This window comes from Triturus cristatus, chromosome 11 (assembly GCF_964204655.1).
Source record: "Triturus cristatus chromosome 11, aTriCri1.1, whole genome shotgun sequence".
Lineage (NCBI taxonomy): Eukaryota > Metazoa > Chordata > Amphibia > Caudata > Salamandridae > Triturus > Triturus cristatus.
The window spans coordinates 1,161,234,717-1,161,247,839 of NC_140594.1; the positions used below are offsets into that span (position 1 = coordinate 1,161,234,717).

Consider the following 13,123-nt stretch of genomic DNA (forward strand, 5'->3'; position numbering starts at 1 on the left):
TTCAGGGCACAGGGCGTGTTGTTTGCCCAGAATGCCTTGCACACATTAAACTTACTTTGATGAACATTACAGTTCTGCCTCACATTTCAGTGAAGGTAAGTTCCAGAATCTACTATAAAAAAGTACCTCCCAGTGTTCCAGCACTACTCCCAACAAAAAGAGCACCCAACTCCTGGGCGGACATATAGCTTGCAACAAAAACCCATCACAATTTGGACCATGTGAAATGAATGTGGTGTCAATGAGGTCTTCACATTGTTATAGTGTATGTCAGTTCCTATGACGTGTCAGGTTTACCCAAACATTAGTTCAATCTGGAGCTGGGTGGTAAGATCCCAGGCAAAATGTTGCACTGATTGAGCATGGAACAGTTATTTTTCTGATGCAAATATAGTCCAGCACCCCACTTTCTTCCTTTTCTCACAATTTTTTACTGGTAGCCTGCTGGCCTTTCAGCCCTCCTGAGTAGGTTAATCGTGGTGGGGTTAGAAATCCTTCCAAAACACGCCACCAGGGAAACGGTGTGAAGCAGTCAGGGGTGCAGGAGTTGCCAGTTGTAGAATTGAACTGTAGACCAGATGATCTATCACCCCATGTCAATTTGGGCCATTTTTATCAAGAGGTTGTGTCACTTTTGTACCATGGAATGTGTTTCAAAAGCGTTGCAACCCCTAAGATGAGATTTATCAAGCCACACAAGGCCCCCTTGCATGGCCCTGAATGACTTGATAAATCCAGAGTAACACAACACAGCGTAAATCACTATGCTGTGTTACTCTGCCATGGGGAGGCATTCCATGGGTGGGGCCTCGGTGTTCCCTAGGTGTTCCCATGCAACACCCATGTATGTGGATACATTCCCAGATTTACCATTACTGGTAGAGCTGGGACTGCCAGTTCAAGATGCTGACCTATGCCTACAGAGCCCTCTGCAACCAGGGCCCTGCCTATATCAACCACCGCCTGAAATACCAACAGCTGTGCTCTGCCTCCCACACCCTTGCGCATGTTCCCTGCATTTGTCAAAGTCACAGTAGATGTAGTTCCTTCTCCTACCTTGCCGTAAAATCCTGGAATGATCTCCCCCTCCCCTGCGTACATCACCCTCACTCACGAACTTCAGAATGGGACTTGAAACCTGGCTCTTCGACTAGAGTCTATTGACACCTCAGCACCTGGATACCCGAAGGGGAAAATAGCTGCGCTCTATAATATATGCCTGATTGATTGATTGAACATGTGACGCTTTCCCAGGTGAGGCTAAACGAGGAGCAATATCTTTATTTCTCTTAGTTTTTTCCTCTTCCGATGTGTTCTGCATTCTGCAGCACACATAAATAGAGTGAAATGCCTCAGGAGTAGTCTTTGCGCAGGAGTGTGAATGTGTCCCTTCCTGAACAAAAACAATTCTGCTTACAACGCGACATCTTTTCACCAAAAGTTATTTCATTGGTTGCAATCAGTCCCCACATCTGGATTCCTGTTTCATGAAGGTTGGTGTAGGAGCTTTCTGCCATCCCGTTGACTGCAATTCATCCGGAATTGGAGTTTGATGATTACTTTGGAATCATTGCCCGAAGTAAGTTTATCTTTCTTTTTTCTTCCCTTTTGAATAATCTTTTGAGTACTACACATCCATTGAGTTTGGCATTGTGCATGTAATGAAATATTGTTCAATAATTTTAAGGACCATCGTCTGCCAAATTACTAGTGCAATATATCCTTATTGTAATGAGTTGAACGGGACATCCGTCATGGTGGTGACCGGGCATCTCATCCGCTAAACTCGAAATCAGATCCTTAGTTATTTATGGAGAGAGTTTGAGTAAGTGAAACATTCATTAAAAAGGTTTTCATTTGAGCAGGGAACCAGTGTGAATGAAGACTAATATTTAATTTGTTCTCTTTTAGTCACTTGTACAATTAAGCAGAATAACTGATGAATCAGGATTAACAAAATCAGTGAATATACACCCACATATCTTTCACACAACCAATCAAGCATGATGGTTGAGACTTCTGACAATACCACTTCAAAGAAATGTTTTGCCTTTTGTGTAGGAAACCACAGAAACCCTTGAGTACATTAATATCACCTTCATTCTGATGTTCAAATTTCCTGTTGATTATTAGTGATCTGAATAGGTGTCTCCTCAGTAACTTCATTGGTTTTGCCTTAGCTTGTACCAATGCCCATGAAAAGTCCCTTGTTAAAGCCTGGATAGTCCAGTACAAAGATACAACTCAAGACATCTTCTGAATTCTCCTGTGTCGAGATTTTCTTTCTCTCTCATTCAATTTCCATTTCCCTATAAGACCGTGGTCTGGAAATCCATATTACATCTTCAAGTTTGAATTTAGAAAATGTACAATTTGATTCTCCATTAGAGGAAGATTGGAAGGTTCCCCTCTGTTCTTTTGCCCCAGGGGGCAGAAAGTTCATTAGAAACCGGGCAATGGTGTAAAAAAACTGAATGACGCTTGTCATCAGTATATCTTGACATCAGGTCCTGTGCCAGGGCACCAGATAAACTATCGATCGATCAATCAATCCATCAATCAATCAGCATTTGTGTAGTGCGGCACTGTCATCCCCCCCCCCGGTATCTGGGCGCTTGGGGTCTATGTCGAAAAGTCAGGTCTTGAGCTTTCTGTAGTAGTCCGCCTGGGAGGGAGCAGTCTGGAGGTGGCGGTGGAAGGTTAGAGGCAGGTCGTTCCAGGTGTTGGAGGTGATGTAGGAGAAGGAACAGCCCCTGCTGTGACGATTGTGTGGGGGGGTGCAAGAGCTAGCGAGGAGGAGTGCAGGTGTCTGGCGGGTTGAAGCAAGTTGAGTCGCTGGTTGATGTAGGCCAGTCCTTGCTACCTGGGAATGACTGAATGGGGAGCTTTACAACCTCTTTGTCAATCCATGTGTCAAAACAATGCCTAATGGAATCCACATTTCCTGTTGCTTTTCATCAGGATGAGGACTGTATCAGGGTTCTAGGCCCAAGGGGGAGAAAGACTATTTCAACTGCAAGAGTGGAGGTGACGGTGTGACCCAAAGCCAGAATGGTCCAGCCCCCAGTCCTTTACTAGAAAAATCCCAGGCCTGATATATACATCAGTTGACTGTCAGTGGTGCACCCTTTATTAGCTGTGCCTTGTTTAGACCAGGATACTGCACCCCATTGCAAACAAAAAATGAGGTCTTTACCGCAGGCTTTAACACTCACTGTGCATTCCATGGCTGAGGAGAGGGCATTAGTGAATCACTTGGCTGTGGATTGAAACCACGGCCCCATCTTTCACTGGAGAGGAACCAGTCTCTCTTCTAAGAAGGAGAACACCAAGTTGGTCCATGGCATCCTAGCACCCCTCTCCCTAATGGAGGATTTGATGGCCACACTGACTGTGCATCACCTCATTGTGGTGACAGTCAGTGTGCCTGTTGAGATTTTGTCATCTCAATGTCCACATCTGTAACTTCGAAGCAGTCACAAAAGCAAAGTGCCCCCTCATTTGCAAGCTGCCATGCCCTGATGCAGAGTGAACAGACCCCTGTGAGTGAGCCGGTACACACTTTGTGTGTGCGGTGCAGTTGATGCACATTGTTGAAGGAGCTGCACAAATGTCTGTGGACACTTCTACTTCTACAATGCGAAAGACATGGTGAAAACATTAACACCCATTGTGCCCCAAGACCATCTTAATGTGCTGTATGTCCCCATAGGGAGGGTAGCTGAGGCAAATCCCCAATCGTCCCCTGCCGGGGTCAGAAAGACTGTTTAGCCTGTAGACAGATGGGCTGGCCTCTCCGCTTTGATGGTTCTTTAAATCTATCCCTGGCTAGTCAGGAGAGCAGATTGTCAGTACATCTCAAGCCTGTACTGGGATGGGGGTAGGGAGGTTGGGTGGGTGGTCACGGGGAGCAGAAGGATTGAACAAAAACTGCGTGCACTTTAAAGATGAAGGACATTGCCCAATGCATGGACAGACCCACTGCCACCCCGTTTTTCTGTTGTTAAGAAAATACATCTTTGTGTCTAGTGTAGGCAGGGGAAATTGAGGATAAAGCCATCATTTTGCCACCTGGAATAGAAGATGTCTGTTGGTCCTTTAAGGGTAGGGGTTGGCATGATACCAGGATGGGCTGCCCCCAATCTTGTCTAATTTTTAAAATAGAAAGAAAGTTGATGCCTACTTGTCTTTCTCCTCCCCTTTGAGGGCAGATTGGGGGTGGACAGAAAAAACTTTGAGGCTCTTGAGGGTAGAGGAGCAAGTGCCCAGGTCTGGTATGCTTCCCCCATTCTTCACTGCCTTGGTGGTTAAATGGGTGGATCCCTACTCAGTTGGCACCCTCCTGCTGTGATCTCCAATCAGGGTTTTCCTACGGAGAAGCATCATGGGAAAGATAATATTCTCCTCTTTGCAACAGTATGTCTGCCATTTTGATTGATTCTCTGTGGGCTTTGAAATGTCCCTCATCAATGATCTCACAGACAACAGCCAGAAACTAATGAGCTATGGCATGCTGCATGGCACAGCAAATAATGAAAAGCATCTTGGGCTGCAAGGGGTGACTAAAATCCTGTAGCTAGAGGTGAGATCTTTGATAGAGGTACATTTGATTAATGATTGAGGTGTATACAGTGTATGTTTGCAAAGGTGTCTAATATGGTTGATATAAAGGTTTGTTGGATGTTTGATAGAGGTATGTGGGGTGGGTGATAGAAATATTTGGGATACTTGCTCTAGGTGTTTCTAGGATGTTTGATTGTACATTATTTTATAAAGGTGTGCAGGATGTTTGCTAGAAGTGTGAGGTATGTTAGATAAAACTATGTCTAAAGAGTGTTCATTTTGTAGTGTGTATTGGATTCTTTATTAGGTGATGTTTTAGAAGATATAATACATTTATTGGTGTAGTGTAAGTATACATTTCATGACATTTTAAACACTTGCTCTTTGGTGTCACTTGTGAGGAAGTGAATGCCATGTTTTCAAATGTAAAACCTCTTCATAAAACATTGTAAACAATATCTCATTGATATGTGAACATATAACATTAACTGAAAGATTTCTCAAGCACATGTAGCATTTGTTGCCAGTGGCAAGTTACTGATTGTTTTCCAGGAGAACTACCTCATTTCTGATGTATTTAGTACAACACACAATTATTGAGGCTTACTTGTCAAGTAAGTGGCAAAGGCAATTCCCATATCTTGAGTGAGATATTGGTAATTTCCAAGAAGTTTGTTTTGCTAAAATAAGGGAAAAAATAGATGAAATAAATACATGATTTAGTAAAGAAATGCACAAGAATAATGTGATCAATCCCAGAGAAAACTCTTGTCATGACAACACGATCGGTCAAAACCATTTTTAGAAAGCGGGTTATTGGTTGACTGGGGTGTGAGCCCTGGTAAAGCAACAACCACAACCACAATCTCTTGCTGGGTGAACCACAAAAAGTCACTAGATCCACCTGTGATTAAATATGGGTAGCACGGCACAAAAAGCAATCAGGCTTAACTTAGCAGGAATGTGTAAAGTATGTATGCAGTTCACAAACAGTTCACAATAGTTCTTTGTTGTGGTACGGGCTCACCAAGTCTCCTCTTTGTATTCACAAAGATACCTCAAGAAGTGCATTATTTCTCACTCACAATAGAGCATCCTGCCACTAGGGTTAAATCTGAAATTAAGAAGAAAAGAGGGAGAGATGGCAAATCCGAAGATAAGGGAATAAAAGAGTGTATCAGGGCCAGGAAGAGCCAGGTCTTCAAGTGCTTTTTGAATAGGGCTTTTAATTCAGTGAACCCCAAAGAGCTGGGGAGTTGGTTCCATGTCTTGGATCCTAGGATTGAGAAGGATTTGCTACCTTTGGTTTTATGTCCGAATAGGGAGGACTTGAGAAGATTGGCATGGGAGGACCTCAGAGTTCTCTTGGTTGTGTAGTGGGTACATTTTGCAGTCAGGAGTTTTGGTCCAGTGGCTCTGAATGCTCTGTAGACCACTATAAGGATCTTAAAAATGATCCTTTTGTGTACCGGTAACAAGTGTAAGGTTTTTAGGGCTGAGCTCTGTTTGGGGAATTTTAGCACAAGTCTGGCCCCCATCGGAAGTTTGGGGAGAATTGATTTTGATGATCCTGTATAGAGACTATTACAAAAGTCGAGAGTAGAAGTGATGAGGGCAAAAGCAAGTGTTTTCCTGGTAGGTAATTGGAGGAAGTCAAAGAACTTTCCTAAATATTTAATTAAGTTGAAACACATTCCTGCCACAGAAAGAGGTTGAGGGTGGAAGGAGAGGGAGGTGTCACATTTTACTCCTAAATTTCTTGCAACTTCCACTGTGGCGGGAGCCACATAATTTGGCCACTATTGGGTTGGGGAAAAACGATTAGACATGCCAAATACCAGGATCTCCATTTAATCTGTGTTGCATTTTATTTGGTTTGATTGCATCCATGGGATTATTCTGGTGAGGCACTTTTGGAGTTTAGAGCTGAGCAAAGGGACCCTTTGTCCAGCGATAAAATCAGCTGCATATCATCAGCATGAGATGTAGTGGCGATTCCGAAAGAAGCTATCAGGGAGCCATTTATATAGTGAATAGAGCAGGGCTGAAAGAGAGACCTGTTGAACTCCTGATATTACTGAACTTTCTGTTGATGAAAAAGGTCCCAGTGTGACTCCTTTTCTGCAGCCAGTTAAAAGAACATGTAATACAGGCCAGGGCTTTATGAGACATTCGCAGTGTTTGATTTGTTTCAGAAATATGGGGTGTTAAATGGTGTCAAAAGGGGCAGAGAGATAAAGTAACCAAGCATTTTTCCTGTGTACAGGATCAGTTTAATGGTGTCTGCCACTACCAGCAGAGCTGATTCTGTGGAGTGATTGAGGTGAAAGCTGGATTGCTGGGGATGAAGTGGAATAGAATTTTCCAGAAAGGAAATTAGTTGCCCATTAACACATTTCTCAAGCATTTTGGTTAGTGAGATGGGACAAAGGTTAGTCATTGTTGGAGGGTCTGCAGGAGATTTCTTTTGCAGAGGTTTCACGACTACCAGTTTCCAGACTGAGGGAAACTCAGTCATTGATAATGAGGTGTTAAGCATTTTGTTATTAAAATGGTTGACAATGTCAACCACCTTATGAAGAATGGCAGGGGGGGGCATTGGTCATTGTGGGAACTGCATTTACATGAGAGAGTTGCCGGTTGCGACTATGACAGTGTAATCTCCTGAAAGGATGCAAAAATTGCAGTCCCTGCCTTTAGGAGGGCATCTAATAAAGCACACTCAAGAAGGGGGCATGGTGGTTGAGAAGCCTCGTTGAACGGCATGTATTTTCTTTACAAAGAAAGAAGAGATCTGGTCACATAGAGTTTGAGATGGGGAATGTTCCTAGCAAATGCCTTAGGTTGTTCAAATGATTTTGAGATATTAAAAATAGTTTTAGGATTGAACTCGGCCTCTTCAAACTGGGCAGTGAAGTATGCTTTTGCTGTCTTAATCTGGGCATGGTTAACTTTCTGGGTGGTTTTAAAACAAAGCCAGTTTTCGGAACATATTACCATTCCCCATAGAAGTCGGACCACAGGTGGATAAATGTGGGGTTAAGTTGGGGTCAGTTATTATCGTGCCCCATTTGCGTAGGGTGTGAGGGTCCTTAGTCATGGAGGATGGGGGGACTGTCTAGGTTAATCAAAATTCTAAGGGGGGTCAGGTTGCGATCTGACCAAGACTGATGAATAGGGGATTCTGCTACCAGTTTGGGGTTGTTAGAACAAATACCATCCAGGGTATGTCCTGCAATATGCGTGGGAGAGGTTACTATATGATTAAGTCCAATACTGTTTAAGAAATCAATAAAATTGAATACTTTGGGGCTGTTGTCGATCTCAAGATTGTAATTAAAGTCTCCAAGAATAGTGAAATGTGCATATCGGAGTAGAAGTGGTGCCAGTGCTTCTCCTAAGGTAACTAAAAAAGTTGATCCTGGGACGGGAGGATGGTAGATTAGACCACCTGCAAAAGATTGAGTGGGACTAATCTTAAAACAAAAGCCAAGGCTTTCTGCTACTTATAGGGAGTTTAAATCAAAAGTGCAGCATTGAAATGTATCTCGCAAAATGATGACAAGGCTACCTCAGCAAGTCGAATCTCTGTCTTGCCCAGAAATAGTATATCATGGGGGAAAAGCCAGGGCAATATGCAGGTTACACCACTTTTTAAGGCAGGATTCTGTAATAAAAAGTAAATCTAAATGCAGGTCCTCGATCAAGTTGTGGACCTCTTGTGCATGTTTGCTAAGGGGGCGAGCATTAATAAACCCGCCTAACAATGACTTATTATGGGGACTGTGGGCCTGAATAGTAGCAAAGGACGCATCTACTGAAAGACCAAACTTGCCTTTGCGCATTATGGAAGACAATGGGCCCTTGATACGAGATGGGTTCTAAATAAAGTGCCTCACAAGTATTACCAGCAACTAACAGACAGTAGTGATTTAAAACATTTCAAACATGTGACTTTGAGTAATATACTATTTTTTGCACTGATTAATAGGTTGAGCTCAGGATTAGTAATATTTTTATCCTTACCCAGTAAAGCAGAAGGCCACAGTTGACGGAAATCAGGCCGGTAGAGATGATGAATTTGAAGACACAAAAGGAAGAAACAAGAGCACAACGTCCTTCCCTTTAAGTGAAAAACAAAGAAGGTGTAAAACTCTCCTAGCACTTACTAATAAGTATATTTAAAATGTTGCATTGGTTTTCACCAAGGACAAGTACATTAGAAAAAATCATCAATGGAGCTTTAAATAAGATATAGATGTATGCCCCCATCTGCATAAACACTGCCCACGCCAACACAATCCCCCTTATCCAAGCACAGTGGTTTAGTCTAAAGCACTTCAATACTCATTTACTAGTACTTATTCTAGATCATCTCACAGAGGACAATCAAATCAATGTGAGAAGAATTGCAAGGGTGATGATCCTGATGGATGCATCATCCTGCTGCCTCTGCCCTTGTGCTCCGTAAAGGGGGACCTGTTCCCTTTCCGCATTTACCTTAAAATAGAGATCATATGTTTGTGAAAGTGATTCTTAATTGAGTAACTTGTTCCATGGGCAGCTGATTCTAGACTCTTAGCTAAATGTTAAATGTGGAGATTTTATCTGTGCCCCAACAGGCCACTATGACTAATTGTATATGAATTAAAAGCGATTAACATAATACTCTATTTGCTAATTTTACTGGGTATTTGTGGAATCCTCAGTCCACCTGTACAATATAATACGGATCATTTATGTTTGGGAAAATCTGTAACCTTTTAATAATCCAGTCATCTCCCAAATATTCGAAATGTTAATTTATTTAACAATAAATGAAATGTTGACTTCTTTAATCCACATCACATCCAACAGTCATTATGTTCAATACATCACCAGCCTAGTCAGCCAGTAGAACCACCTTATATGGTCCTCAACTAGTCTTCTCCATCATGTACAGACATTGCTGAAACATGGATTCTGGTGCACATCTTGCTCATAAATCTGCATTTGTGAATTTCTTTATGTCCTTTGCCAACTGTTCCTCAAGAGTAAGTGATACCTCCAACTAAGGGGAAGTTTTGAGAAGCTCAATTTTGTGGGTGCAGGCTTTGCCACATGGTATAGCATTTTAGTCCTACAAGTTTTGTATTGAAAGGAAATGAGACAGTCACTTCCTGTTTTATAGTATTTAAGGACTTTTTATTGGAGGAGGAACTGTGGTATTGCTGGTTAAAAGGAGCATGTGGTCGAACTTTTTGATAATACCTAATTCTGGTTACATGTGACAGGAAATTACATTGCTCATGTTTGATGGGACACACCTGTGTTTATACGTGAGCAGAAGCTGGTCATCTATAATTGAATACCATTCTAGCACTGATTATCCATGAAAGTAAAACAAAATCCTCCTCCTTTCTGAATCAATGATGGGAAACAGATGATAGAAAATCTGGGCCTGCTCTCTTACAATTGAGAATCAGTAAGCCCTGATCAAGTCCATGTAAAGGACGAAACGCATTGGCATTTCCCCTTTTTTTGAAGATTTTGGACGTCTAATAGGGAAGTCTTAAAAGAATTGAGGAATTACGGTGGATCCCTTTGATTTTTGGACTCTTTTTGTAGTATGAAGTTCCTCTCCTGAATGATTGATAGTGATAAAAACTGAAGTTGCTAAAGATATATTTAAATTGTAAACTGTCACTAAACACATTTGTGTTTTAATGGACAGTCATTCATTGAGTGCCTCCTCTTAAATCATTTTCTACAGTTCTGGAGAAGCATTTGAAGTTGTGTAGGGGTCCAAACCATCATTCGTTACCCATTGTTTAAACTGGATATATTGGAGTCTGTCAGTTTCATGAACCCTGGACTGATAAAAGTGAAGGAATAACTTTAACTTGAACAGCATCAACAACCTCTTAGCTATTCTGGGCTTTTCATATTCCAGATGAATGTTGGATTCTTAGAATATGTACCTTCTGCATGTTGATTGCCAACTTCTGGAAGTGAAATAGCACCAGAGTAGAAATATTTATTTCGACAACAGCTTTCCTCCCAAGCCACACAAGGAGAGTCAAGGAGAGTAGTACCTAATTTCTAACAATCTTTTCTAGATCTATAAACAATATAGAACAGATAGATCCTTAGGGCTCTCCAAACATTCTTATAATCATTACGCTTAGGCCAGCCACAGCCCGTGCAGGTAAGAGCGGTGGGCCCGTGGGGGGGTTGGGGGGTATTTCAACGGAGGATAACAAGGAAAAATTAAATATTTAATTATTTTTCCCTCGTCATCGTCCGTCGAAATACCCCTAACACGGCCACATAGCCCCACCGCTCTTACCTGGATGGGCCGTGGCTGCCTCAGGTATTGTAAATCTTTCCTGGGCCTGCATATTGGAGGTACACCCTGGGTTTTCTCACCTCATCATTTAAGAGCATTTGTAAACACATTTCTATAGTTGCACAATGACCCTAAACATAGACAGTTGTATTATCTCCTGGCTCCTACACTGATGCAGAAAGCAATGTATAGGAACCCATAGTGATAAAGAAATTATGTTCTCTGTCCTACATATGACTAACCTTGAGCCATGATGTGATCAGGTCATATCTACTTACATTTCACACAACACAATACAGCAAGGCAAGGTGCTGCACTGCGTTGCTTGAAAGGAAGACAGAAAAATGCACCATATTTACAAACATTTGGCACATTCCTGCTGTCTCCTAGCCCTGGCACACTGTGTGCTGTCTAGCACCAGTGTATGCATCCTTGCTCCCTAGTGCAGTGGATGCCTGCATTACAGGAAGGATTATTTTTGTGCAGGAAGGGAATCCTTCCTGGACAAAAAATTCATTAGAGACATTGACCTCTTTCCCTGTGCACAAATTGAAAAAAGGAAATACTGTGGAGAAATAAAGATATTTCTCCTGCTTACGCCTTACTGGGGTGTCATAGCAGTTTGAGATATTATAGGTTTACAAGTCTTTGTATGCACCAGAATCCATGGGTTGTTGCATGGAAACACTCATGCTCCACACATGACATGCCTTCCCAATGCAACGAAATGCAAGGCACCACTATGCACTGCCTTACATTAGTTTGTATTTACTAAACCACACAGAGCCACGCAGAGGTGCTTTCCATGGCTCAGTAAATCACAGGTAAGGACTCGTGGTGCCTTGATGACTTACATCAATCAAAGACAACACAAGTCCTTAGAAAATCTAGTCATGATAACTGATGGGATTCAGGGCATTAATCAATATTATATACTATCCTCCATCAGTTTCTCACCTTACCACAGTGTATCACACCTTTCCTTGCTGACTACGCTCTTCAAGAGTTGTTTAGTTGCTGAATGATCATGAACCTTTTTCATTTTGAGGGGATTTGGAGAAGGCTGGATAGGTGTTTTCTAAGAAGGTTCAATGGCCAAGTTGAAAGATGTCTACTGCCTGCTGAATCTGTTGCCTATCCCAGCTTGTGGGTGGTTAAATGGAATTGGGGTCTTGTCATAATATCTGTAAAGTTGATGTTTATTTATTTTGTTGTGCTTTGGCTTCTGCAGTAGTTTACCAGAAGTTTGGTTAATTCAGACCCTCTAGTTTTGTAATATTGCTCACTGCTTTTGTCTATGTTGGAAATTGTAGCATTGAATGGCGATGGGGGAATGTACATTTCAATCTTCCACTCATTGGGGTTCAAATGGTGGAAGAGGGTATCAAAGTTCTTGGAATTCTTTGACAGGCCTGGTTCAAGTTTGTTCTTTCATCAAATGGACTCATCAGACAATCTCCTGCTTAGGAAAGTCTTTCGATTGAGCTCAATCTTAGTCAACTCTGGATCTGCATTCTATCTGATTGAATCGGGCTCCATTGACATTTAAAAAGGTGACAGCTGGGATGTTAGTCCTTACATGGCTTAAAATGATGGTGAAAAGAGGATCAGAATCGGCAAATGAGGGCTAGCTCAACTCATTCCATGCCTAGCTGGGGTCTGTCAGTTCATCAATGGATATCGCAGAGTTCAGCCTTCAATGATGTGTCTGATATAAACAATTCACGGTGATAGGTGGGATATATGTTCAGTTATGCTGGCCTTCCAATTAAAATTATACTGTGAAGAACTTGGTAGTCGTTGATTGGGTAGGCACCGCTAAAATATGATATTTTGGCAATGCATAGCTGTCTCATTTATTCAGGGTTGTAATATTAAATCCATGGAACAGATCTTGGTTAAGTAATAAAAACAGGATTGCTTTCAGTATAGAAAGAATATGGAAGATAAAGAATTGAAAGTGTTGAACAGTGTGATGAGTGACTGTAAAACAGTCCCTGATGCTTTACAATGGAAGCAATTCCTATAAAATAGAATCATACACCTAACAGCTAATCGCATGTAGTGAGTGGGAAATACTCCTTAGGGGGGAGCCAAAGGCCATTCTGTATATATTATAAAGAATTGGTACAATTAGGTCTCAGACAGCTGCACTGTCAATCCAGGCCTACAAAGTACGCAGGACTTTCTACCTTTACTTTGGGATGTGGATTACACCTGCTGGTAAGATGA

At 41.9% G+C, this 13,123-nt stretch overlaps 1 protein-coding gene across 3 annotated transcripts in view; it reads right to left on the bottom strand.

Annotated features, from left to right (window-relative positions):
• Positions 1-13,123, bottom strand: part of LOC146788638 (putative cation-transporting ATPase 13A4) — a 619,876-nt gene that overhangs the window by 96,878 nt on the left and 509,875 nt on the right. For all 3 annotated transcript variants that reach the window (XM_085635832.1, XM_085635831.1, XM_085635830.1), the window contains 2 exons: positions 8,590-8,686; positions 5,171-5,243 (listed from right to left, as the gene is read on the bottom strand). In XM_085635832.1, the coding sequence (XP_085491958.1) occupies positions 5,171-5,243; positions 8,590-8,686 (170 nt within the window). The remainder of the gene's footprint in view (positions 1-5,170; positions 5,244-8,589; positions 8,687-13,123) is intronic.